Here is a 26,544-nt window from a genome sequence, read left to right as displayed (position 1 = left end):
AATTTGGGAATTGTTTTCCTATCAAATCGGCAACGAGATCCCGATGAGAACTTGCAAAGTAGTCTCAAATCGAGTGAAACCAAAACAATCCAGGGGGGGTTTGGAAAATCATGATGCTATAATTGCTTCTCCGGCAACACCAAATGACTCATTGCGCAATGAAGTAGTAGTAATTAATCCGCTTTTGTCAGGTGGCGCTAAATTCACCTCATTAAATTTGATTAGCGCCTCCCTATGGCGTCTGCCTTCTTGTTATAGGTACCTCAAACTTAGCGGCTTTGTACACATGGTGTAGGTGGTCCTCTTGTTGCGTCTGCAGGAAGTCTGCGTGCAGGGAACGCAGTGCCCCCTCTAGTCCAATAAAACCATAGCGGGCCTTCGGTCCTCTCTGACTTCAGCACGCCAATGACTTCATCTTTGGCCTGGCGCGACCAACAGCACAAACATCAGTTTACACTCTTTCTTTTTTTCTATTTTGCGTGCTTGTGAGTCATGTTCTGTATTTGACTCGCACCAAAAAAGGTCTTCCCACCTGAAGCTCTCTTTCCAAAACACTGAGCAAGAATAGCATATCCTCACAAGGAAAAAAATCGGTTCTCGTGCATCTTTTCTTACGCTTGCGCCTCTCATCTGGCCTGTTGTTCATCAGAAAATGGATTGGGCGATACTTGGCCATATTGGCTGGAATCTGAAACTTGACTTTTCCTGGGAACGCACAGACAGATGTCCAAAGACGGCAGAGAGCATAGACCGCTGGATTAATGTTATTAATTAGTGTTAGTATGCACATTCTTCAGCATGAATGAGATTGTACCCTTGGCTCCATTGCAATTGTTCATCTTTAAAACCTGTCATTTCTTTTATTGCTGCAATTTATTTGGTCAAAAGTGGACCTGACGACCAAAATGAAGCAATGATTTCAGGCACCTTCTGTTTTGTTTTATCACGAATTTCATTCATTTAGGAATATTAGGAAAGGAATTACACTTCTTACATAGGTCAATTCTATTAGCAAACACTTTAAAAATCACGGTTCAAATTTAGTCGTTATGACTTGCTGCGAAACCCCCAAACTTTTGTTCTTTATGGTTAAAGTTGATCTCATCATATCATTAATTAAAATGCTAAGCTAAGACCGTAGTTTCACATAATGATTTTTTCCCCCAAAAAAATAACGATCAAATGCGAGCTTTTTAAAGCATTTACGCTACATTCTCCAAAAACAAATAAAACCTTAGTTTGATTTCTCCAAATATAGTTTGCGTCAGATTTAGCCCCTAGGTGGTCTATTCATGATTGAATTTACCCAAGTCCATAAATCACATGGCAGGCATCAGGTTGGAAAGCCAAACAATGACTGCTTGGCGCTTCCATAATGTAATAAATATGCTCAACATTTTTGGGCTCTGATGTAAACTGTCCTCTGAGATTTTTTTTTTGTGTTCCCTTCTCCTCCCCAATAAGAGTACTTTGACGGACTCTTGCCAAATTCTACTGTTTGCTATTTTCTCTCTTCCTGTACACACACACACACACACACACACACACACACACACACACACACACACACACACACACACACACACACACACAAAACCCACAAAACGCCCTGATTCCACAATTCTTGCATCACTGTTGGATGTGTCATCCATGTGATTGCTGTCACTTGGGAGTTTAGCAAATGTAGCATGTGTGAAAAAAGATGAGGCCTGAAAGCCGCACTATCACCTCAGGGGGTGCTTAACTCAATTTGATAGCTTTGACTTTGCAGAGCCACAACCCAAGTCCTTTTCTTTGTAAAATAAACCTTCTCCCAACCCCCCCCAAAAAGCACCCAAAACAGATTTTCCCATTTGGCCTTTGGCTAGAGTCGCTACCGAGTGATGTCACGATTGGACGACGACTCTATTATTTGGCGCCATCTCAACAAGTTAATGGCACCCAATGAGTTAAGTGCGTACTTGTTCCTTTTACAACCCGCTAATCTAAAGGCACGACCCGCGTAATCATCGTTCCTTGCATCGACCGGTACAATGACAGCATTTTGAGCCTGAAAGCAATTTATCTGGATCTTCCTTTAACAAAAAAAAAAGAACTAATTCCCTGCAACCCGTCGATTGACTGTCATTGTATCCATTCTCCGCCATTTACCGTCCATTAAAACCAGTCACCATTATTGATTGAACGTTTGAACACGACAAGCCAAGAGCTATTTTATACATTGTCGACTTCCTCCACTGCCGTTGACCCTTATTGATTTCCTGTTATCTGACCTTATGGAGACTTTGTTGGAGATTGGGTTTTCTTTTGGTTGTTGTTTTTTTGGGGGGTTTCTGTGGGAGCTTTCAATAATTTAACAGTTTGTCTTACATCTGCTTTCATAGAAATATGGTGTAGTCGACGTAGTGTGGCCGGCCGTACATTATTTTTTTATAATGAAGGTCTGTAAATTTACAGTAGAAAGTTGCTCCAAAAATTGCCACTGTAAAAAAATAATGAATTTCTAGGAGAATTTATATTACTAATTTAAAAAAATATATTTATCTTGGTTATTTTGTTTTAAAAAATTGCTACACATACGGTGTATGTATTAGAACTTCATTTAATGGTAAGTCAAACTATTTTGTTTACCTTATACAATAGTAGTTCTTCTCGTAGTGGATTCGTTAATTTTGGCCATGCATTTAATGGCCAAAATTTTGATTTTTTTTTTCAACCAAAATATGTTAATGTATTGATTTGTTGTTTGAAAGTAAAATACTAATGACAAAATTGAGGGACGGCTCCACAAACCGAGCATATCGATATAATACAATATTATTAAGCCAAAAGGCTTACTCGGCTCACTTGCAATGGCGTGTCATTTGTCGGCAAGGTTCGGTACGATTTTACGGTCGATCCGTAACGGTCTTTGTCGCGTCGCATCCGCGTGTCCTCGCCACGACCTTACTGTAATGAGGCGGGTGGGAGGCTACGCTATCGGAGAGGACGTCTGCGCTGATGACAATCGATGAGTCTGGCCGTGACGAATGGGAAAAGAGGGCGGAGCCGCGTCTCGCCGGTCGGCAAACAGTCGGCCAAAAATCATCGTGAACTTCAATCCCCCGCTCATCTTTTGTCATTTTCTTCCGCGGGCCGCCGTAATGAGCCCGGCCGGCGAAGGAAAACAAAAGCCTGATGATGATGGATGAAATGGTACTCGCGTATTAAGCAAAAAGGAGAAATAAACGTTCAAAGATGGGAGTCAGATGTGCACTGATCGTGTTTAAATTTAGCTTGCGTTCTTTTAAAATCGCTGAAATCACTACAATGAATTTCTTTAGGATTTGTTGTAATTGTAGTTCGACTGCAATCTTTAAGTGATTTTTCGGAACATTTTCCATGTTTTCGATCCCTTCACTTGACCTCACTTTGATAGAAACAAAGCTGTATACAAGAGTCATAATTCGTGTTTTTGCTTGAGAGGAATTTCTTTTCAATAAATTTACTACTGTGATTTTAGTGACACATCCTGGCAGATGTTTTTAATAATCGCCCCCTCTTTTATGTCGTGTAGCAATGCTATTGTGTACACAAACTATGATGCAGATTTGTGCTTGGAGATGAACAGCTTTTTTGTTTTGTTTTGTCTTTTGATAGATGGTTCTGAGGGGGAGGCTGAAGAGAAGAAAAGCCAACCAATAAAAGAACATCCACAGGCACAAAAGAAAGCAGAGAAGAGGAAGAAATTAACGGAAAAAAACACCACTGCCAAGAAGAAAAAAACGCTTGAAGAGGTATTAGCCTAATAGCTTTTGAACACTTGGAGTGTGTTTTTCCCCTTCTATTGGTGGGCGGAGTTTGCGTGAAAGTATTTATGTGAAAGCCTTAAAGCCTTATGGTGCCCATTATTATTTTTAAATGATTGTTTTATCAATGTCGCAACATTTGACATCGTTCTGCAATTGTGTTGACACATTTTTGCTTTTTGCTCATCGGGGTCTGCTTTAGACATACCGTGACACCACCCTTCATAAATAAAACTCGCCAAAGAAGGGTTGAGTGATTTATTCCAGGAAAAAATGGGGGGTCCGTAACGTGTTTCTCACCTGTGTTGTTTCAGGTGTCTAACCCACCGCCAAAGCAGGAAAGCCAGAAGGAAACGTCAACTAAACCCACCAAAAAGAGAAAGGTCGGTCAAAGCCGGGTGACTCGGGCTCGCCTTCCGACCTTCTTCATATTATGACGACTTTTCCAGAGGAAGAAGAAGACCATTACAGATGTTCTGGCCGAGTCTGACCCTAAACCGGGCTGTCCCGAGGACCTTCAGAACTTCTTCATGCAATACTTGTCGGACAAGCACTCCGTCATCGAGCGGGAGGAGCTCAAACTTGACGGTGAGTTCTTGCCCGTGTGCATTGGGGGACGGATTTGAATTTGGGTTTTTTTATGGCCCTCTCAATTTTCGTCTGGATTTTTTCCAGATTCTTTTTTTGCGACCTGCAATGATCTGACGCACAGCCTCTCATCCTATCTGAAGGAAAGTGAGTATCTTTGTTGGTTATCTCGTGAAGTCCAGGATTGAATTCATACAAGAATAATGAGATTTAAAGCTTTCACCACGTATTGCACAAATAACAACAGACAGACAAATAAATAATCAATAAACAAGAAATGAATGGATAAGTAGTCCAAGTGAGATCAGCAGATTGTTCCGTCTGAAGTCTAGGATAAGTTCCATGGTTTTGGAGACGTTCAGCGCCAAGGTTGAGGGCGCACCGCTCGTTGAGTCTACGGACTCGACAACAAGCAACAAACACGTAGATAATCAATATATTGTAATGATAAATAAATAATCAATAAGTGGTAATAAATAGATACGTGGTCAACATAATAAATAAGTAGAAGTCAACATGGGTAAGTGGTGATTAGATTAGATGAGATAACTTTATTCATCCCGTATTTGGGAAATTTCATTGTCACAGTACCAAGAGGGCGAGAATACAGACACAGAAAAAGACAATTTAGATATGGATAAATAAGTAAGAAATAAGTTAATAAATAAATAAATAAAGTGACTAAAGGTGGCTAGCAATAAGTCTTGATTAGGTCCTAGGTGCAAAACTCGACTGTCCTTGAGTCTGTTTGTCTTGGCTGTTATTGCTCTATAACTGTACTGCAACTGGAGATGTTGGACGATATTGGGACAAAAATGGTTTTACCGTTAAAAACATTAAAAACAAAACTGTTATGTTAGAGTAGTAGTTTATTTTTATTCATGATTTTTTGTAGATCAGTGTCATCTGTGCCCTGGTTTTTATTTTTTTATTTAATTTTTTCACAATGACTGTTTTCACTAATTGTGCTCCCAAAAAATTCAAATTCTGTTTTCTGTTAGTTTGTCCCAAATGGGCAAAGGTTCAGAGGCAACACACAGAAAAATCTTCGGCGGTCCTGCTCATCGTCTGCAGTTCGGCCCTCCGAGTCATCGACTTGATCAAGTAAGATTTTCAGTCTTCCGATCTGGTAATGAAACAAAATCCTGAGCGTGATTGATGACCCAAAACAAGGTTTTATCTTCTCTGTCTGTTTTCTTTTTTTTCCCCAGGCAACTGACAACCTTTAAGGGGGAAGCCAACGTTGTAAAGCTTTTTGCAAAACACATCAAGGTTGGTTGTAAACTTTAGTTTCTTCCCAGCCATGTTCCAAAAGGACTTGATTGAGTTTGAGAAGAACTAATGGTCCTTCTTGTCTATAGATCGAGGAGCAAATAAAGCTGCTGCAAGAAGGAGTCCTTCACATAGGAGTGGGAACACCTGCACGGATCTCTGACCTTATTCACAAAGGTAAAAAAACGAAGTGACCAATTTTTGGTATTTAAAAATAAAAAATAATCGCATAACGACTTGGCATCCAATTACAGAATGTGGCCACAATATAAACATTTGGTGGCCTACATGACCCAAAATGTGACTTTAATCCATCATTTTATTTATTTATTTATTTTGTTTAGATTGTGATCTTGTGTCACTTTGAATAATTTAATTGTGCCTTGCCAATTTCATTTAGTTTTTGTCATTCATTTATTATTTTTAGATCACTTTTATGAAGAAATCCAATTTAAAATGAGTAAATGGTTAAGATTAAAATGAATAAAAACTGAAATAAGTTCAGTTTATGGCCCCCAAAAGACTCAAGAGATACTTATTTTTATTACTATCATCATCTTTCAATGCCATTCATGCCACTCGGGAGGAGCAATGATTCGCTGCCACGATCCCAGTCCCAATGGATTGGACGTCTGACGCAAACCCAAAAGCAGTCAATGAATTGATGGAGTGGCCTATAAAGAGTTCAAAAATCATTCTTTTCTTCTGTCTCTTTCTCAAGATGGATTAAAATTGGAAGCCTTGCGCTTTTTGGTTCTGGACTGGAACTGGAGAGACCAAAAAAGCAGGCCCTTGATGGGTATTCCTGAGGTCAGTTACTGCCCTCTGTTGGTGTAAAATTACACTAGTATACTGGGCACTTTTGTCACCTTTATTGTGGACCCAGAGCCAGATGGATCAAAATTCAATGAAATAAATAAAATGACTGAAGAGATATTCAATTATTCAATTATCAATATCCCCATTTGTTTTTGCTTTATTTTTTAAACACTGGCATAACCAAATTGTAGCAAATAGTCCATTCATTTAGAGTTCATTTGTCGCATTTCTCTGCGAATAAGTCTGCTTATTTTCCACCCCCAGATCAAACGGGATGTCTGTAAGCTGTTGGAGAGCGGGATTGTCAACAAATGCAAAGCAGATAAAGTCAAAATTGGGCTCTTTTAACTGCGTCCTGATAATTTACGGCGCCCCGAGCTTTGTCCCGTGCTCTTTTCCCGTTTGTTTGCGATCTTCCCGCTTTTAACTATTGTCAGAGAATGCATCCAAAAAATGTGTCATATTGTTTGTTCAACAATGTGCAGGCGAGATGCCTGCAATAAATTGCCCGTTAAACAAGTGTTGATTTCCAAAGAGGCTCTTTACTTCTTCTGTCATTGTTTTTCTTCCATATTAAATTGCTTTCAGATTTCTACGGATCACGCAAACGGGTAGGTACTTTTTAAATGTTTCCAAAAGGCGTATGATGATGACAAATGAGAAATAATGTTCAGTATGAAGCAAAACGGCCAGCGTTGTTAAGCAGGAAGAAAGAGGCTGTTGCTTGTGGTTAATAAATGACAGAACCCAACGGCAAGGGACTTGTTGTCAGACGTGTGCGCGTTTCCGTGTGTGTCTTTGCGTAGTGAAACCACAGGAAGAGGAAGCCAGCGGGGCCACCTTGGACAAGAACCTCCAGAGAGAGCCAAGTTCTTCGCAGGCCATGGCCAAAGCCAAGAGCGGGGGGCCGCTGGCCCGCAGGCCCGACAACTCGGCCTTCAAGCAGCAACGTCTCCCCGCCTGGTCGCCCATGTTGACGGCCAATACCGTGCTGCCCTTTTTCTACTTCATGGCTCTCGTCTGCCTGCTGCTGGGAGTTTGGCTCCTGCTGACCGTGCAGAGCGTGCGGGAAATCCGGGTGAGTCCGTCGGAAGGAATGCGAGTGTGCAAGATTGCAAGATGGCGCTGAAGTTGTAAAAGAGGGACACAGCTTCGTCTGGTGAACCAGCCGCACGTGTTCTAATCTTCACACTTTATAGGCCACGTGACTGTTGTTGGAATTTGAAAGGAAAATATTGCAAAAAACCTGACTGTCATAAACTTGACTTTTGGAGGATTTTAATGTTTGGTAATAGAAGTGAGGATAAGCTCGATTATTTGGGTCTATTTTTTTATTATGATTGTTACTGGGAGGGCTCATTGGCATTTATTAGATGTCCACGGCCATCATGAAAGACTTGAATACGTCCTGTCCTTTTAGGTGGACTATACTGACGAGGGACAGTGTGCTTTTTGTCACGACTTGCGGAAGAATGCCAGCAATGCGGCGGTGACTTGCACTTGTGAAATCCGCTTTCAAGTCAACAGAGCTTTGAAGGTAAGCCGCCGTCGCACTTTTTAGTTCATCTGCTCTAATTTGTGGATGTATACGAGAAAACGTCAACTAGAGCAGCTCTAAACACTCTTGAGACTAAAAACTTAGTTTTTTGTTCAATGAAAAATGAATAAAAAGTCACACTTGCGGGAAAATGTATCAATATTTAATTACTTTATGTACATGAATTGCTGTCTTGAACAGCCCTTTAAAAAATGAAACGGAATGTTTGCATCGATGCGTATATTTTTCTTGCTAATGCAATTAGCTAAACTTGCACTCAGGGTGATGTCTTCTTCTACTACGGCCTCCAAAACTTCCACCAGAACCTACGCAGATACATGGACTCCAGGGACGACGCGCAGATGGTCGGCAGGAAGAAGAACTTAAAGGTCGACTTTCACAGCATCTTTCTTTTTCTTAATTTTGCAATTTCGGTCCTTATGGATCTGTGTTAGTCTGGTTCAGGGGTGCCCATTACATAGATCGCCAATGTACTATTGGTAGAACGCACAACTGGTTTCTGGGTGTGATGACAAGTAGGCTTTTGTTGTTGATGATGACGACAGGGCCTATGTCCGATTATTATTATTATTATTATTGAACAGCCCTGCAGTAAGTCATGTGTGATACCTTTCCAAAAATGTGTTGATGTCAGATTTGCAATCAGTGAGTTGGAGTCAAGTGCTTGTTCTTTCAGTCCAATCCAAGTGTCTGGAACAAAAAGCTGCACCTGGTCCCTTCAGGACCGCTTTGCCCAACTAACAATAAAGTAGATTGCGGGAGGTTATTTTTAGTAAGAGTGAAAATGACTTCTTGAATTATGACCAAAAAGTCCATGCGATCATGATGCAGGACTTTTTGGCCAAATAACTGTTCCAAAAGTGTGTGCAAATAAATAAATGAATTCTCTCTAATGTTACAGAAACCCAGTTTCTACTGCAAACCATTCTCCACCAATGAGAAAGGACTCCCTATCGCTCCGTGTGGCGCCGTGGCCAACAGCATCTTTAATGGTAAACACCCCCACAACACAGCAAATGAGCCACTCCAAAAGCCTACTCAATCCTTCCCCCCAGATAGCTTCAAATTCCAATATCTGGGTTCCGACGCTTCCAAGTACGACGTCCCGCTCATACGCAAAGGCATCAGTTGGTACACGGACAAAAACGTCAAGTACCGCAACCCGCGAGAGGGCAACCTGAGCTTGGCTGAAGTCTTCCAAGGTGAGTTTCTTTTTCTCCAAAAGTCCAGCCCATTCACGGCGGCCCACCGGCGCGCAAACTTGGCAGGCACGGCGCCGCCTCCATTTTGGCGAAAGGCCGTGTACGAGTTGGACCCGCCGGACCCCTTCAACAACGGTTTCATCAACGAAGACCTGATCGTGTGGATGCGGGAGGCCGCCTTCCCCGATTTCAAGAAGCTCTACGCCGTTTTGCTGCGGGCCGACAAACCCTTCCAGAGCGGCCTTCCCAAAGGGAACTACAGTGTGGAGATCAACTACAGTATCCTTTTCAAATCCACAGTATTATTCCCCTTCCTCTTTAAATTTTATCAGTCAATACACCAGGCAACGCAATACCACTTTTTTTAAAGAATATATATGCGTTTTTTAATAGTAAATAACTCTTAATTTAAATTCATTTCTGCCATGGTTTCATGGCAAACAGCAAACAGCAAAAAAAAAAAAAAACATGACTTAAGTTATTGGCTGCCATTGACGTGGCCAATCCATTTGAAGTGTGAGGTGTGGCACAAAAAATATTCATATATTTTACAATTTAATGCCAAATTTTACCAAATATGTTGAAGTAGTTTGAAATACAATTATTTAGAAGCAATAAAAGTCCTGCTCAAAATTTTAAAAGCTTATTAAATCCAAATTATTTGGCCATTTTTCACGACGAACATGAAATTGCATGAAAACGCTCAGACACATTTTTTGGAACTCGGCAAACAAGAGCTCCATCTGATTTTTGACACGTAAAATCCACTGATTTGCCACCTTGACCAGTGACCCTTCCTTCCAGACTTCCCCGTGCAGTACTTCCGAGGCAGGAAGCAGGTGGTCCTGACCACGCTGAACTGGTTCGGCGGTCCCAACCCGTTCTTACCCATTGCTTATTTGATCACCAGCTGCCTCATAATGATGGTGGCCGTCGGCCTCACCGTTGTTTGGTGGAAGTTTGGGAAGGACGGGAAGAACATGGAAGAATTATAAGCGCTCGTGTCAAAACACTATAGTCTATAAATTTCATTCCAAGGTCTCAGTGTTACCACTGAACTGAGTCATTTAATACGTGTACATATTTACTACTCAATTTATACGAATGTGTACATAATTTTGTCGACAACTTAAAATCATTTTGTGAAAATGCTGCATCGTAAAATGTGACCCTATTGAAAGAATGTCCGTTCTAATAAAACCATCAAATTTTTTCCACCCTCCATTTTAAGGCAACTCGACCAGAAATGACGTAAAATGGGTCAAATTATAATAATGACTGAAATGTAAAAATAGTGACCCCAAAAAGATGATTAGTGGGGAAAATATGCAACAAACAAAAGTCGCTCAATTTATTAAAAAAAATATATATATATCATACCTTTGGTCAAAAGTTTTGAGACACTTGGCCATTCAGTCAGATGTGAACATATCTTGAAAAAAAAGAGATAATCTCCAGGGATTATTTTACCGTAACAGATAAAAACATGCAGTACCCTACATCGCGATTTTTCTTCTGGGGGAAATTTTTTGGTGGTAATTTAATTTTTTTTGTAAGTTTATCGTGGCCATGTCTGATCTACATTAACCGCGATAATCGAGAGATTACTGTATACAACAGTGAATTGAATACACCGATGACAAAACTGCTTGAATCAAAAAAAGCTTTTACTTTCATTAAAAAGTTTATTTCTCACATTAAGACTTAAAAACGTTCATTCTGCTGAGTTGCTCCATCATTTGGTCTGCGTGTGGGAGGGGGCATCGTGAGGGCTACTCGTCATCAGCAGGTTTGAAAAATAAATATGAAAAAAAAATCACTGGCTAATTATAAGACGTTTACAGCCGAGGAATCGCACAAGCTGTAAAAAGTTCAAGTCACGCTTTTGACGGCGACGCGTACCGTGGACGAGGAAGCAAAAAGGGGGGAGGGAATTCATTGTTCGTTTTCTCAACCGTCGCAATTGAAACTATTTTTTTTTTAAATCACAGTTTGGAGAAGGAAAAAAAAAATCACAGATTTTGCAAACAGTAGTGGGCGCTCTCATCTCGTGAACTAATGAACATTCATGGCTGCGCTTTCAGTGATCCGACTGGAATGGCGCCAACGGGGTTCGAACCCACGTAAAACGTGGCGCGCCGGGCGATCACGCGCCTCCTTCGGCTCTGTTGGCGCCGCACTGAGGCACTTGATAGGCGAGCTCCCGCCCCGAGGTGTTTTTAGGCGTGTCGTACGCCGAGCGGCCGCCGCCGTCCGACCTCGCCAGCAAGACGGCGGTGGGAGCTCCCCCCGGAGGGTGACGACCCATGTCCACCACGATGGGGGTGGCGTACTCGGCCCCGGAGGCGGGCAGGGGCTCGGCGTACGCGTGGTAGACGTCCGGCGAAACGGGGGCGTCGTAGAGGTCGGGGTCGCTGTACCCCGGGTCGGGTCCCTCGTCGGGTTTAAAGGTGGACCGAGCGCCCAGTGTTGTCACGCCGCTAACCAGTGGCTGAGCATATTCTTAATACATGCAAAAAAGAATAAATGCAGATTCAAGTACCGTATTTTGCAGACTATAAGTCAAACTAGTCAAAAACTGTTACTATTACGCATCTACCGTGATCCATTTCTAGCAATTCTACCTGCAGGTTCGGCGGGCAGTCTGGGAACGGCGCCCCTCGCCGTCAGCCGGCCCACTTCGCTGCTGCTGTAGCGGACCGACTCTTCCACCTCGACCATCTTGGACGGCAGCAGCTGCTTCATACTTTTCCACCAGTCTGCAGTGAAAAGATGCCCAGTTGTTCACGTACTAGAAGTTGACAGTAAATGAGCAGCACCAACAACAACAACAACTCACCAGTGCGATTCCAGTGAGGAAGATCATACGTTCCTTCCGAGCTCTTCTTCCTGTAAACGGAGATGTGGAGGTATGAAAAGGATCGTTTAAATTTTTTTAAATTTTGACCAGTCATGATAAACGAATACTTACCGACTCTTCCAGTGCCAAGCACAAATCACTAGCAAGAAGAGTGCCGTCAAAACCATGACCAAGACCGGCACCAGGACAGCCGCTAGCGCCACCTCTGAATACAATAAAAAGAAAATTACCAGTTTTCTTCTTTAGGGTCATTGTGTGGAACAAAGGTAAAGGTACTCCCGCCCACCGCACCACAAACTAGCTAGGAAGACACTTAATGGCGGACGAGAAGGGGGCACCGAAAAATGGTAGGTCAAAGACAACGTAATCCGAGGACTCCCTTTAGCTTGGTTTTCTATTTTATTATTGTATATTCATTTCCTGATCCATGTTATTAATCATTGTGTTAGGGTAACACAGATATTAAGTATTGCGTTCCCACTTCTGAGTAAGCTGATTTAAAAAAAAAAACATATTACCTTTGCCCGTTAGTGGTGGCATGGTAGTGTTCCTGATTTCTGGAGGTGAGGTGGTCTTGCCAAACGTACGCGGGCGTTTGGGTAGAGCTGGGAAACGGCGAGGTGGGAACATCCTGGGCTCCATGCCCATCCTCACTGTGGACAACAATACAGTTAGGGTCACCACTTCAGCTTGCAATAACTTCAAAGCGTGGTGGCATTTCAGTTAAAAAGGGTGTTTCACACAAAATAGTCAACGTCCGTCCCGCAATGGGCAAGTTCCTCAATTGTTTTGGCGCCATCTTATGTTAGCTTGGGGTTGTAATTTTTTTTTCTTTGGAAGAATTGAACACTTTAGCAATCTGTGTAAGGGATCATAAAAGCTAGTAAGCGAGTTAGTCCCATCAATATAGGATTCGTCAGAGTAGTGTTTTGATTTGCGAAAGTAAATACAATCCCCTTTGCAAAGGGGGGTGGGATTTAGATGGATTTGAGCGAGAAAATAAGGCCAATTTAGCCAACTTTGGGAATCGAAAACTATTATTTCTCCCATGTCGTGACATCTATAGGCATTGACCATCCCGACTCGCAATACGGGCGCGCTCACTTGTCGGCACGAGGCATCCCAGCAGCTCCAGCTTGATGGCAATCCTCTGGTGCCACCAGGTCGGGTTCATCCTCACGTAGCGTGCCTCGATGGGGGGGATGAAATTATTCCTCACCTCGTACAGGTAGTTGGTGTTGCCTTGGAAAATCTGCAATCCCAACAAAGCCGGTCAAGGCGATATTCACATTGCTTAGTCAATACCTGGCGTGGAGTCAAGGTCCGACTCGTCTTACCATATCTTGTGTGGTGTTGGCCTCTTTGTAGCAAAACCAGCGCCGGCCGTCGTGACTGTAGAGGATGCGGTATGCCGCCACGTAGTACGGGTACTCCCTCAGAGTTGAGCCCGTGGTGGTGATGCCTTTGGGGAACAACGCAAAGCATAATTTCGCCTCGTTCTAAGTTAAGGTAAGTTTTTGAGGGGTGGCAATACATACGATAATTTTTTTGTGTTTTCTTTAATTGTAACTTTTTTAATACCTGTAATCCTCATCTGTCTTTTGAGGTCCACCTGCAGCCACTGGTGTTGGTCACTCTGGGATGGCGCCCAGGGTAGTCCCAGCTTTTTTAGCCGCGCACCCGAAGGAGGCCACAAGCTGCGCCGGCCCTCGGCGTCGTTCCACTCCCACGCAGACGAGGCGGAGATCTGAATGTCCGCCACGCCGCCGGACTCGAGTCCCAGCGTTCCGTAGCAGCCTGGACACGGTAACACAAAGTCAAGCAAAATCATTTTTTTTCACCAAGTTTAAGCCCATCTACCATTTGTCCTGAAGGTGAAGAGACTGTTTGACAAGGTCCCTCTGAAAGGTAAAAAAATAATTAGTAATGGAGACTTCATATTTTCCATGCAGTCAATAATTTAGTCCACGATTGTGTTTTTTTTCTCACCCGGTGGACGTGACGTTGTTCGCCAGCGTGCCCTCGTAATGCCGGATACCTTTGCTGTTCACCACATGGATCCTCCCTCCCACAGCGTTGGACACCACGCCAGCGTGCACGGCGGCCAAACACAGGGGAGATGACTAAAAAAATATATATAGTTAATATTATTGTTAATGTTAATATTCACACAACTCGTCTTTCCAATTTAGGACCCAATACAAAGAGTGGTTTTAAAAACCAATGAACGTTACTAATTCAAAAGGGCTCGGATCTCAATGACAAAATGTATTTGGGGGAGTACCATGTTAAAAGAACTGGAGCTATTTGTGTATTTATACGCAATTTTTTCTATTATTCCAAAAACGATATAAAGAAAGTTCCACCCCTAGAAAATGATGACTTTCCCAAAAATCTTATGTTAGAGCGTTTGCACTACGGACACCCATGATTCAGCGTGAGGTCATCTTAATACAGCGAGTGTCCCAGGTAGTGAATCACCCCACCCATCGGCCGCATTCCTATTCAAAGGCTCTACTTTGAACACAAAAGAAGCCATTCCTGGGAACAGCTGGGACTTTTTTTTATGACTGGAAAAGGCCTAGCTGTGGAATTTGGGGTGACTGGGGCTGCAGTGTGACTAACACGTTTGCACTGGTGTATTTACTTCCGTGCACGATGCGGCCAATCGACACTCATTTCTTGACCGCTTCAAATTTCCCATGAACGCACACTCCATTTCCGAGCAAAGCACTCAGGGCCGTGTTTCCACTGAACGCCATTTGGCGTGGGCGGAACGGCCATCGCTGTTTAAAGAGGGTGACATCCTAGCAACACAAAACAATAGTGTAGGGTTCCGGTCCGGGACGACACCCTTCACAGCCCAGTCGCACAGATTTCCCTTTGCTATTTCCCCTGATCTCTGGAAATCTGCTTAATTCGTGACAATAATAATTTTTACTTCCACAAAATAAAATTAGCCAACACAAATGCCACATATTATCTACAGGGCCCCATAGACAATAGACTAATAGGCAACACGGTACTAGATCGCTTATTGTACGTAAAAAAAAATCATGTTTCAACATTATTTTTTAAATTGTATATTTTTTAGATTCCTTTATAATTGTAAATAAATTAATAAGTCGAATACAAAGTAAATTACGAAAATGACTATAAAACACTGGTCAAGGCCTCGGGTAACCCTAAAGTTGCCTTTTTTCCCCATTTCAAAAAATACACTTAAGACCTTAACCCCATAGAGAGCAAGTAACTATTGTGAAAAAAGAATGTGCTATTATTTCTAATTGTAAATAGATTTGAACTGTAGTTTGCATCCCAAACACTGGTTTTAAACCCTATGACACACAGGCGGCGGCGAGGTGTTGTCCCGCATGTCAGATGCACTGAGTCACTCTCCAAGAACACGCTGCAGCTGCACTGGATTAAGAGCTCTTTTCTTCAGGGCCAAATTATTATCTCACCTCCGTTTCACCCCTCTGACCCGAGCCCTCCTCTGTTCCTGAGGGGCGCCCCACTCCCTCAAAGCCCGGCACCGCCACCGCTTAACACTGGGTCCCTCCCGTTACCGGGCAATAATAACCCTCCTGGTGACATCATTGCGGCCCCGCACAGTCACGTATGTATATGCTTTAGAAATACAGTCTTAACATTTGTCTATCGTTTTGCATTGCTAAAAAGTGATTGCTTCAATCGTGAGTTATTATTTTTCAGAGTTGAGACGTGCATCAACATGTCCCGCGTGGCCAGGTGGCAGTCAGGTGAGTTAAAAAGCGCCCACAGCAGTCAATTGCATCAGCCGTCACTTATTGCATTAGCTTTCCAGCAAACCAGATAGCGCGCTAAATTGAAATAGGCCGACACAATCTATACATGGACCGAAAGCTAATTAGAGTGGGAACGATAGCCACTTTGTAACCACATGAGACGACTTCAGTGTATTTCAGAAGGTGCTCCATATTAGATGGGTTTGAGTTAAATACATCAAGAAAAGGATTTCAATTTCCAATAAGCAATGTAACCTTAGCATTAACCGGGACAGAGAAAACTAGCGAGTCGATAAAAAGGGGCTCTAAACGCTATTGTCTCAGCTCTGGAACCGTTTGGGTGTTTTTACTGAATGTGCCGGAACCACGTCCCACTCAATAAATTCAAAAATACCACTAGCATCGCCTAAAAAAATGATGCTACTTCGTTTAGCATCTGTCATTTGCTAACACAAAACTAAATATTTGAGCCAGAAATATTTTTTGAAGTGCTCCGTTCCTTCAGTATACACCATCTGTTAGGGTTAGTTGGGGTTTTGGTTTGTTTGTTTACTTTTTGCCTCTTTTGTCTCTCCGGGCTTCCCTTCCTCTTGTAACCAGCTGTTCGTGATTTGGTAATCAGCCCTTGTGTGTCTATTTAAATGCTGTATGTTTGTTAGTCATGGTCGGATCTTCTGCTTTGTTTACTCCATGCCAAGTCACCACGCCATGTTCCATGTTTCTCTCTGATTTGATTTTGATTTTAAACGACCATTATTTCCTAGGGACGATTTAGGCTTAGCTCACCTCTCTGTAGCCAATCGGTATTGTTCCGGAAACCTCCTCTGTAGATGTTAAGCACCCGGCTGGACAGTATTTGCTAGGGAAGAGTAGGGAAAAAAATGCAAAAGAATATTTGCCAGATGGACAAACTGAACCAGACACAGCACTAATAATAAGGACTTACCTAAACTCCGCTTCGGAGAAATCACTTCCTTTGTGCAGGCAGGTGATGAGATCTTAAGTCAACAATGTCAGAACAGTTTTATGTCAGCATTAATCACAATCGGCAGACGAGTAATTGCGCTCAAGCCGGTACGTGATGCTAATGCTAACATGGCGAAATGGCTGTGAGGGAAGTTACCTTTGTGTTCTGTGGTGGAGTAGGAAAGGTAGAATCCATGTCCAGTGTGGTGGATCCCACTCATGAACTGAACGGTCACCTGGTGACCGGTGGATTCCATTATGTTGTTGGCCTTCACCTTCAAACCGCAGAACTTTTCTGTATCATGTGAATTATAAAAAAGTCTCAGCAAACTTAGCACTTTAATTACATGCATTTACATACCTGTCAACCTCTGTCGATAACTGCCCTTATAAATGATTATGATTCCCCTTACAAACCCCCCAAAAAACCTTACAAACACCGTACGAGTCGTACGGTGTTTGTAAGGTTTTTTGGGGGGTTTGTAAGGGGAATCATAGTCATTTATAAGGGCAGTTATCGGCAGAGGTTGACAGGTATGCATTTAGTAGAGGTGTTTTCTGTCCCTTTATGGTTTTAGCTTAGCATGCCTAGCACGTGCATTCACGCTTATGGCAAAAGGCCCTCACCGATCTCGCTCCGATCGGCTCCGATGCCGTTGTACAAGCGGAGGTAGTTGACTTGGCAGTTGGCGTCGCCGATGTCCAGCTCGGCAAAGCAGAAGTGGATTCTGTTCCCAGGGGGCACGCTGATCTCCCACTCGCACACAGTGTTATTGGGGTACGGCCCTGGATAGCCAAGAGATGACAGGGTGCCGCTGGATGGGCCCAATACTGTGGGACCGCAGCCATCGCCTGTACAGGAATATTGTTTCCTCGTTAGGGACTTGGGAGTTATTTGTACACAAAGTCAGGTGATATCATTGAGTGGAATTTCACGCATTGTTAAACTTTAGCGATGAAAGCGTAAATGAACAAACGTGTGGTTTTTAGCTTTTCTGTGACACTTTGGGCCAAAAGTCTGGACATCGTCTCGTGTGGGAAAACGCAAGACGTCAGCAAATGGCCCGGGATTTACTGATAATGTACCTTAGTGGATGGTCAGTTAAGCAGGAATGAGAATATTTTGTTCTGGTTTAAATTTATTTGGATTTTTCAGACTCCATTCCCAGAACTGAGAACATAATCCTGTTTTCTTTTTTGCTGTGCAGGTTGTAGAAATTAGCAAATCCAGCAACACTTGGAAAATGTAAGCACTGATTTGACATTTTTATGCTTTTTTAAAAAATTGCTTTGCATATTATTACTAACAGCAACTTTATATTTATGCATATGTTCTTTTGCCACAAGAACAGGCTAGGTAGGTAAGTATTACTTCCATTATTGTGCAAATTTGAAGTCAATGTATTGTTTTTGACCTCAAAAGAATCCACTGTAATTCCTTCTCCAGATGTTAAACACTAGCTAATCATAAGCGATACATCAAAAAGTGCAACTTCAGTCAAGTGGTGACCTTAAAGATTTTTTGGGGAGTCTGATGTGTATTCATCTGCGTTACGCAAGCTTTTCCCGGTGGACGTTATCCGGCTGAAGAGGACAAAAACAAAAGGCTCATTCCCCGCTCTGACTCACTGCGATGTTCACCAGCGGCTCATGTTACCGTCCTAATAACTCACCACAACACATCACTTTAAAATCAACCGTCCGCTTATTCCACCGCGACATCCACATCAAGCTAGAATGAGTTGCGTAACGTTTAGGTCAGAAAAATCACCGGCTGCCGATGACGGTGCCAAATGTCCGATTCTATTTGACTGGGAGGGGCCAAGCATTTAACGTGAGCGCTCAAAGCAAGTCATCCCGCATTGATTTGGACGTAGATGGTTGTCAATGGCACGCAATGAGTTAAGACGGACATTTGTTTACAAAAACAGCAATAATAGGATGTTGCTTTTATTGTGTAGAAATGTTGCACTGAAGTATTTCATGCATGATATCCTCATTTAAAGGTCATAGTTTGGAAGGCAGATAGTCCTCGGCAATGAAAAAAATTGTTTATTGTAGTTTGTTATTCTCTATAATAGAGTGGTAACATGCTCAAATTCATAATTCCAAAAATTACAATAGAAAAATCATAAAGATGCACTGTAAAAATTAAAAATGAGTTGTTTTTGCTTTTGCTATTGACATCTGAATAGAAATACATTTCTCAGAATGCACAGCAAAGTTGTACTCGGGCATTGATTTCCATTGACAAACATGCATTTTCAACAGTTATTAAAGGGTAGTTAACTCTTAATGATTAATTATTGTGTGGAAAAAATCGTAAATCTCGGGTTATAGTTTGGGCTCTTTAATTCCTTTTTAGGGTATGATTGGACTGGAAACTGTATTTCCTATCTGGCAACCCTTATCGCCAATGGTATCAGGAGATAGATTCCGACCGGGAGGTTCCCAGCCCTACTATTTACTTCAGCCACCTTTTGTTTTCCTGGAAAACACACTTCTTTCGGTCATACGTGTTTCAACCCCCCCATCTAAAAGCGTTGAAACATGTGCAAGTGTCGTGAGTCGAGCGAGGGGAAAGGCCACAACATGCCCAACATGTGCTGCTGTCTCTTAGTGGCCAAACACAACAGCAGCCAGCCATGCTCCTTTAAATCTAGCACGACTTTGAAACATGGACACATTTTAACACTACAAAGTCGACCTTTCATCATTTCCCCTTAATTCGGCGATCGTCCGCTTTCGAACGTTCTGCGACCAACAACAAAAACTAACAAAACCGGTTCTCCTGGTTTTAGCGCAACGAATATATGGCGGCTAGAGGTAAAAAAAAAAAAAGAATACTATAGTAACCGTGTTAAGACCACCCTCTAATTTGTAATAGTGTCAATGAGGCTTCGGAATACGTGTGCCATTCCCCCATTTTAGGCTTTTTTGGGGGGGATGTTTTCTCACCCACCTTTCTGTGCCCTGCAGCCTTCCGCGATGAGGATGATGACGAGGATCGACAGGGCGAGAGCCCCGGCCCCGGTGTCGGCCCCAGCCCCGGCTCCAGCTCCAGCCCCGGCCCCTGTCGCCCCCCTGCCCACCATTACCGCCGCTCCTTCCATGGTAGCAGCCTGCAATCTGAATGCATAGTGTTCGCTCGCTTCGGGACCGCCGGTCGCACAGCAAGGCGAACGAAATGCAACACGCCGGTCCACCCGGACGGAACCGAGCGAGGCCCGTGGACGGACGGCGAGCCAGAGATTCGCGACCCTTTCGATGGAGGTAAACCAGCCCACGTACACACGCAACGGTCAATCTCGAGGGGCTACTTCCTCCATTGAGGCTCCGCCCACTCGTTGCGACTCGCATACACGCACCGTGAAAAAAGGCATCGGACACCCCCGCAGGTACAAAGGTCATATCCACTTTAACCCCGTTTTTTTTACCGTAAACTCCATTTGAAGCGTTAACTCATTGGCTGCCATTGACGACGATGGACGTCCAATCCGATCAAACTGCCATTTCAATTTTGAAGTCCGTTGTCGTCGATCTAGCACACACAAATACTTTTTAAATCAGTCAAACTCGCAATTAGTCGATTTGATTATACATTTTATTCACTTTGAGTCATGCACATAAGTGTAGAAGTTTAAAAAAACGATTTGGGGAATGCAAGCCACGTTTTAACGCTATAAAGACATTCATTAAATGTGGATTACAGTACAAACGTGTCAATATTTTCAAACGGTGGCGTTAATTCTTACAATATTCTCCTCAATCGAGTATTTTCCCAGCTGCTTTTATTCCTTTAAAAAATATTAAGTAGCGACATCTAGTGGTCGTCATACTACATTGATATTCAAAGATTTGTAATTTCACAGCAGTCCACTAGAGATGTGTAAAGAGCACCAACTTGACTCAGGCCCCTCAAAAAATGACCAATCCTCCTCCCATAACAACAGATAAAACAAAGATATTTTGATAAAGGATTCGTCTCCAAGGAGTCAACTTGCAAAAAAATGATCTCATGCGATGAGGCGTGGCTCTGCCCCAAGGGCGGATATGTTTAAAGCCATTAGTATTTGAAAAGGACAGCACTGGTGATTCCCCCTTTTGTGGTCAAACGTAACGGGTTATGCAAAAAGGAGGTGGTGGTGGGTGTACATTTCCAATGTGAGAAAAAACAACACCCCGATATCCAGAGGAAGTGACCTGAAAAAATAAGCAGGAATTCACCCAAAAATGCCCCAAACCATGAAAATCTCTAAAATATGTGTAAGAACATATATAGACAATGTGAAAAAATGCAGAAAAAAATAACAAAAGAGTAAAAAAAAAAAGCAGTAACACAGTAAAACTGCCAAAAAAAAATGGCAACCCCCCAACAGACACCAAACTCAAGGGAAAAACTACATTTTGACTGATATTTTCTTCTTTGTCAATAACACTTAATTATTTGAAAGAATTTAGGGATGTTTACCTTTACTATTATTATAATTATTAACACATTTCCACACCCCTCCTAGTCAAAAGAGATTGAACGAGGCAGTCAATGAGTTAATGCCCCAAAATGAAAAGGAAAAGAAAGAAAATCTGTAGTGATTCTTCAGATTCCATACTTATTTTTACTATTCCCAGATCTTTTTATATCTAACATAAGGACACAAATATGGCGCCCAGCTTGAGTCAGTGAAGCAATACATACATACAGTATATACAAATGCTTGGTTGAAGACAATGTATGTCATTAAACGCTGTTTTCCCTACGTATATGTTAACAATATGAAATATGCAGGTGTCTGGGATTATGGATACGCAACGTTAAAAGGTCACCACGCAGACCGATTCCTTGAGGTGGACGTACCACCGGGAGCCAGACGCTCCAAAGCGTGCTCATTTTTCTTCCTGCCCCCCGACTTATCTGGCTTCAAGGCCGGTGGTCCGGGCACGTGGACCACGTACGTATGCTCATTGTACACTCAGCTTGCACAAATAGACAGTTTACAAAAGCGCTATTAAGGTGGAATATTTCCCCCGTTGGTTGTCAGGGAGGAATAATAAGTGCTTTTTACAGGAAGACTAAATAATCACGCCGACCTTTCAAAAGCACCGGTGATAAATGACCAAAGGAATTTTTCATTTTTTTGTGTTTTGTTGCCGCCGCATTGTGTGCAGCGTTCATACACTTTACTAATCGCAGGTTTCTTCTTTTTTTCTTGCAGTGAATTGTCCCATGAGGGGTGCCGGAGCCTATCCCTGAAAACATCCTAAACTGGTTGCCAGTTAAATAGGCATGAGGCAGTGCTGGCTAATTTTCCACCCTGGATAGACAACTCTTCACAGTAAGAAAATTTAATTAATATGCTATTTTAGACTGGCAATGCAATGCGCCCCATATAGATTGCACCCTAGGCAGTCGCCCACATTGCCCATAGCAAAAAAAAAATGATTCCAATCGGATTCCTCTTAAAATCTGAATTTAGGGCTGCAATGATATTTTTAGTACGCGTGGAAATTAGATCTGGTTGTGACCGGGGCAAGTTATTGCCCATATTTGACAGGTTACCATGGAAACAAAGGCGTCATCCATCTAGCCAACTCGCACCAAATCACATTATGTGGTGTGGTCGTCAGATCGTTTTTACACATTTTCATAAAATCGACTACATTTGCGGCCCAAGAGTTAAGAATGCGAAAATATTGAACAAAAGCACGTCTTTGTGGTAAACGATGATGTTATGATGGGCATAGTTTGACCCTGCGAGCCATTATTTGAATTTCTATTCATTCTATTCTGAAGCTTTCAAAGCTTGGAGCGCAGTTTCTGTCTTCTGGCCTTTACTCCAAATTGAACCCAAGGTCTTTATTTCCGTTCTCCTTGCGCACATTCCTGCTCCAGATGCTGTGTATTTTCCTTTTTTCTGCATGAACCTCAAATGTACACACGGAGGATCGATGCATTTATTTTTCAAAGACCAAAACGGGGAAGGTCCATGTGTCTGGCACGGGATTGACCGGCTCATCAATTTGTCCGCTCAGACGGCACGCGGCGAAGGGTGGACGTGTTTAAAGACGTCATTTGAAAAGGGCACCGCCGGTGTTTCCCTTCACGTGGCTGAAACATGCATTTAAAGCCAGTCTTGAGTTAAATGAATTGCATGTCTGTGGTCCTCAATGGCATGCACTGAGTTAAATACATATACGATCAGCAAAAAAAATTAAAATAATCTTTAAAATCGGGCCCGATTTAAAAAAAAAAAAAAAAAAAAAAAAAAAAAAGGGGTAAAAAAAATTAAAATAAACTTTAAAATCGGGCCCGATTATTATTATTTTTTTTAAATGGGTTAAAAAATAAAAATAAACTTTAAAATCGGGCCCGATAAAAAAAATATTTAAAAAATTGGGTTTTAAATTACGTCATCGACCTTGCAAGACAATGTAAACTAAATTCAAGTTTCTTGTGGGGGCCATATTCAATATTATTCTAGTCTATATCTCCTCTTTAATTCAACTTTGACTGAAAGTACCCAAATTATAACCATAAACGTTTGTAGTCGTAGTGTATTTCTAAAGTGGAAAAAAATGTGGGTAGACACAAGGAGCCTTCATGGCCATTTCCTCCATTGTAAGACTTCAAACTTTCCAGAGTGCGCAACACACGGATGGAATGAGCGCAAATATTTTTGACCCTTTCCAGTAGTGAGTGTAAACATGCAAATTTCGCCATAAAACAAACTTGTTAAGAGCTGCCTTTGCTTCAGATATATTGAATGTGGCACGCAGTTAGCGCCACACGGAATAACACTCGCAGGCTCATGAGCAAGGCCAACATTTCTGTCAAAGAGACCACGTATAACTATTGCTTTTGTGAGAAAGTCCATGATGCTGCTTTCCAGGTATGGAGTGAGCTCATTGGAAGTAAGCAGCCTTTATTTGCACAAGCCTTTCAAAAGAATAACAACATTAACAAAAGTGCTTCATACGCCATCCCGTACAAGTCCAAAACACCTAAATGGGTCATTGAGTGTGGAAATACTTACAGGGAAGCAGGAAGTCAGGTCGTAGAGTGCGCCGAGAACAAACTAGCATTCAAGTGAGCTTCAACGTTTCGGCCAATTAATATCAAACGTACGGGATAAGTCGATATTTGACGATTTGGAAGCATCGTCCGTCTTCCTTTGAGTGACTCGCTTGCATCGACGATGTGAATTTTAACCTCTTATGGGACAGACTATTCAAATCTATCGTTAGCTTAGCTCATTTATTGCTAGAGTATGTTGTGGTAGAGTAAAAGAGGATAATACAAATGTATATCACTGTCAATGGCAGCGTTAATGCTTGAATTAACATTTAAAAATGTTTTTTTGGTCTAAAAACGTGGAAGGATTTCGCTTGTTTTGATTTTTTCCCATGAAAAGGTTTGAACGGCCCTAGTTTACGCATTTTATCAGTGTGTTTGGGGTTATTATTTGGACTTTTCAAGCATTTTATAAGAGTCGCGTGCTTTCAGGCCCGCTTCTGCCACATTTGGGGGTGAAGAAAAGGCTTAGGGTTTTATTTGGTTTTTTTTTTGGGTTGCAGGCCATATGCTGCGTGCGCTGCGCCCCAGGATGCCACGCTGTTTGTGTCGGGTCAACAGTGACTCCCGTGAGCATTCCACAAATTACTCACACCTCCCTGCAGAATAGCCGACCCACAATGCCGTTCTGCGAGCACCTGTGTTTATTACCCTTTAACCCAGTCAGACAGAATCGGAAGGGAAACGGAAAGAGGGGGCGACCAGTCGTCAACTCGAATGAGCGTGCGAGAGACACTTGCGCTAGTAAGTGACTTTCCCCAAAATGTTGACTGACAGGCTCATCATTTGACATTTTTGTCTTGACGTTGTCTGTCCACAGAAAAAAAACGGAAATGATCAATCATAGCGTGGACTGATAAACACCAGCTCTCACCTCTCATCAAATAGCAAAAGCTGGCGCAAAGGTACGAAAACCAAGTGGTGACACGCAGGCTGCTACCTGGAATAAAGGCCATTTATCGCTGCGGTTTCAAATTCATAACTCATATTTAGGTGGGCTCACACTTCTGGGGTCGAGGGTTCCATCCCGGGTGGTTCCTCACCGTACGGAGTTTACGGTTTGTTCTCCTCGGTCTTGCGTGGGTTTTCTCCGGGAACGACTTTTCTGCCACATCCCCAAAAACATGCATGCTAAGCTAATTGATCAAATACATTCAATGACTTTGTCATTGTGCTACACTTTTCAAAAAAATCCTTTATTTGATTGCGCTTCCCAAAAGTGCACAGCATTAAGTTAGAACTTTATTTCATGCCGTATTTGGGAAATGTCTTGGTTGCAGTAGCAAGATAGACACAAGACACACAAGACATTGTAGACCTAGGTAAAAAAAAAAAGTTGGTTTCACGAGCCGAGGCTAATCCCAAAACCCTTGCACATATCGCACGTATGTACAGAAGCAGCATCCACACTCCCCATCCTACTGCGCTCCATTGACAGCTTGTCAACTTGACACCTTGATATTCGGTACCCGGTGAGACGCAGTGTCTGTAGACAGCGGGCAGAAACAACATGTTGACCAGACAGACACACGTTCAACTTTTGAGGGGGCCATCGAAAAGTCATGACTCTAAAAACTCCACACGGGAAGGTCCCAACCTAGGATTGAACCCAGCATCTTTGAACCGTGAGCTAACCACTTGTCCACCGGGTCACCTCATTTAATTTAATTGAGTACAAAAAAATGTCCAAGTACGCATCATAAAAATGAAACAAAATTCTTCCAAATGAATAAAAGTTGCGAAAAGTAGTTAACACATTTTCCTCGGCGTGCTAAAATCTGGCGTTCAACGAAAATGTATTGGTCTCGAGATGTTTTCTCGTTAATATTTTTGACGTACGTCGTTGCGTACCGGATGGTCCGGATGTGTCAATCAACCGAAATTCCAAATAACATAAAATAGCCCGGACAATCAAACGTTCATTCCGTGTCCTTAAAGCCACGACTTCAATGTGATTTTTCACCGATGAACCGAATGACTGCGAGCGACTCTTGAATCGCTCTAAGTTCTGCGACGTTGTTTTGAAACACCCCCAACACAAAGATTCCTTTAAGTCAAAGACCCCCCTCGTGTCTTGTTAAAAAAAGTCAAGCAATGATGTCACCGGCGGGCGCGAGACCGGAATGTTACAGTCTGTCCAGTGAGGCAAAGCATTGTGGGTATTGGCAACGTGTGAACGGAGAGATCCGCATGCACGGGAGGCATGTGTAAGCTTGTGTACATGTATGCTGTCACACCGGCGTGTGAAGCCTTGCCCAAAGCCAACATGGCGAGCTCACTGCGACTCATTTAGATCTTGTTGACTTTAGCGGCTAATCACCCAGGAAAGAATGATGTCAAACCATCCCACGGAAGTCATTGATATACGCCTGCGTGCCCGTTTAATTGCATGTGCAAATGTTGTGTTTTTGGTGCTGGCTTTGCTGTTATGGGAAAACCAAAATAGCCTCTACCCCAATCAATCCATACTCTGTAGAAAGTTTCCAAAAAAAGCCTTGGTTTGGTCTGTCCTTCTTTTAAGTGCGCTCTTTTGTTCCTCCAGATTGGTTCAGAACGACCCTGGGTCAGCGAAGGAAGGCCACCGTTTGTGAGCTTTGGGGTAAAAGTTCAGAACAGTAAAAGTGTAAGTAGAGACAAGCTGATTATATACTCACA

At 42.6% G+C, this 26,544-nt stretch overlaps 4 protein-coding genes across 10 annotated transcripts in view; 3 read left to right on the top strand and 1 right to left on the bottom strand.

The window, feature by feature from the left end:
- The window catches only part of cmss1 (cms1 ribosomal small subunit homolog), a 29,763-nt gene extending 22,776 nt beyond the window's left edge, over positions 1-6,987 (top strand). For both annotated transcript variants that reach the window (XM_077617511.1, XM_077617512.1), the window contains 9 exons: positions 3,640-3,776; positions 4,103-4,171; positions 4,238-4,376; positions 4,464-4,523; positions 5,378-5,480; positions 5,588-5,648; positions 5,738-5,825; positions 6,370-6,458; positions 6,732-6,987. In XM_077617511.1, coding sequence (XP_077473637.1) covers positions 3,640-3,776; positions 4,103-4,171; positions 4,238-4,376; positions 4,464-4,523; positions 5,378-5,480; positions 5,588-5,648; positions 5,738-5,825; positions 6,370-6,458; positions 6,732-6,815 — 830 coding nt within the window. In that variant the 3' untranslated portion in view covers positions 6,816-6,987. The remainder of the gene's footprint in view (positions 1-3,639; positions 3,777-4,102; positions 4,172-4,237; positions 4,377-4,463; positions 4,524-5,377; positions 5,481-5,587; positions 5,649-5,737; positions 5,826-6,369; positions 6,459-6,731) is intronic.
- The window catches only part of tmem30c (transmembrane protein 30C), a 93,622-nt gene extending 82,700 nt beyond the window's left edge, over positions 1-10,922 (top strand). Inside the window, exons 1-8 of one of the 2 annotated variants that reach the window (XM_077617509.1) lie at positions 6,931-7,078; positions 7,274-7,545; positions 7,888-8,004; positions 8,286-8,393; positions 8,927-9,017; positions 9,081-9,227; positions 9,294-9,506; positions 10,032-10,922. In XM_077617509.1, coding sequence (XP_077473635.1) covers positions 7,351-7,545; positions 7,888-8,004; positions 8,286-8,393; positions 8,927-9,017; positions 9,081-9,227; positions 9,294-9,506; positions 10,032-10,222 — 1,062 coding nt within the window. In that variant the 5' untranslated portion in view covers positions 6,931-7,078; positions 7,274-7,350 and the 3' untranslated portion in view covers positions 10,223-10,922. Of the gene's footprint in view, positions 1-6,930; positions 7,079-7,273; positions 7,546-7,887; positions 8,005-8,285; positions 8,394-8,926; positions 9,018-9,080; positions 9,228-9,293; positions 9,507-10,031 lie in introns of those variants that run through there. The other variant, XM_077617510.1, reaches the window with a different exon arrangement.
- dcbld2 (discoidin, CUB and LCCL domain containing 2) lies at positions 10,565-20,162 on the bottom strand. Its single transcript, XM_077617508.1, has 15 exons — positions 19,783-20,162; positions 17,448-17,672; positions 16,978-17,115; positions 16,801-16,852; positions 16,641-16,713; positions 14,077-14,210; positions 13,948-13,988; positions 13,669-13,884; positions 13,425-13,549; positions 13,192-13,339; positions 12,606-12,740; positions 12,199-12,292; positions 12,067-12,116; positions 11,852-11,986; positions 10,565-11,729 (listed from the first exon to the last, which is right to left on the bottom strand). Exons 1-15 carry the CDS (start codon positions 19,931-19,933, stop codon positions 11,374-11,376), a joined length of 2,073 nt encoding a protein of 690 aa, XP_077473634.1. The 5' UTR covers positions 19,934-20,162; the 3' UTR covers positions 10,565-11,373.
- col8a1a (collagen, type VIII, alpha 1a) overlaps positions 19,246-26,544 on the top strand; it is a 20,488-nt gene continuing 13,189 nt past the window's right edge. Inside the window, exons 1-7 of one of the 5 annotated variants that reach the window (XM_077617499.1) lie at positions 19,246-19,646; positions 19,800-20,093; positions 21,607-21,769; positions 22,034-22,153; positions 24,393-24,633; positions 24,710-24,794; positions 26,432-26,512. The gene's annotated coding sequence lies outside the window, so the exon portion shown is untranslated. Of the gene's footprint in view, positions 19,647-19,794; positions 20,219-21,606; positions 21,770-22,033; positions 22,154-24,392; positions 24,634-24,709; positions 24,795-26,431; positions 26,513-26,544 lie in introns of those variants that run through there. The other 4 variants (XM_077617494.1, XM_077617496.1, XM_077617495.1 and 1 more) reach the window with 4 other exon arrangements.

This window comes from Stigmatopora argus, chromosome 13 (assembly GCF_051989625.1).
Source record: "Stigmatopora argus isolate UIUO_Sarg chromosome 13, RoL_Sarg_1.0, whole genome shotgun sequence".
In the NCBI taxonomy this organism is placed as follows: Eukaryota; Metazoa; Chordata; class Actinopteri; order Syngnathiformes; family Syngnathidae; genus Stigmatopora; species Stigmatopora argus.
The sequence above is the reverse complement of the archived record's forward strand: the minus strand, read 5'-3'. Positions and strand labels throughout refer to the sequence as shown.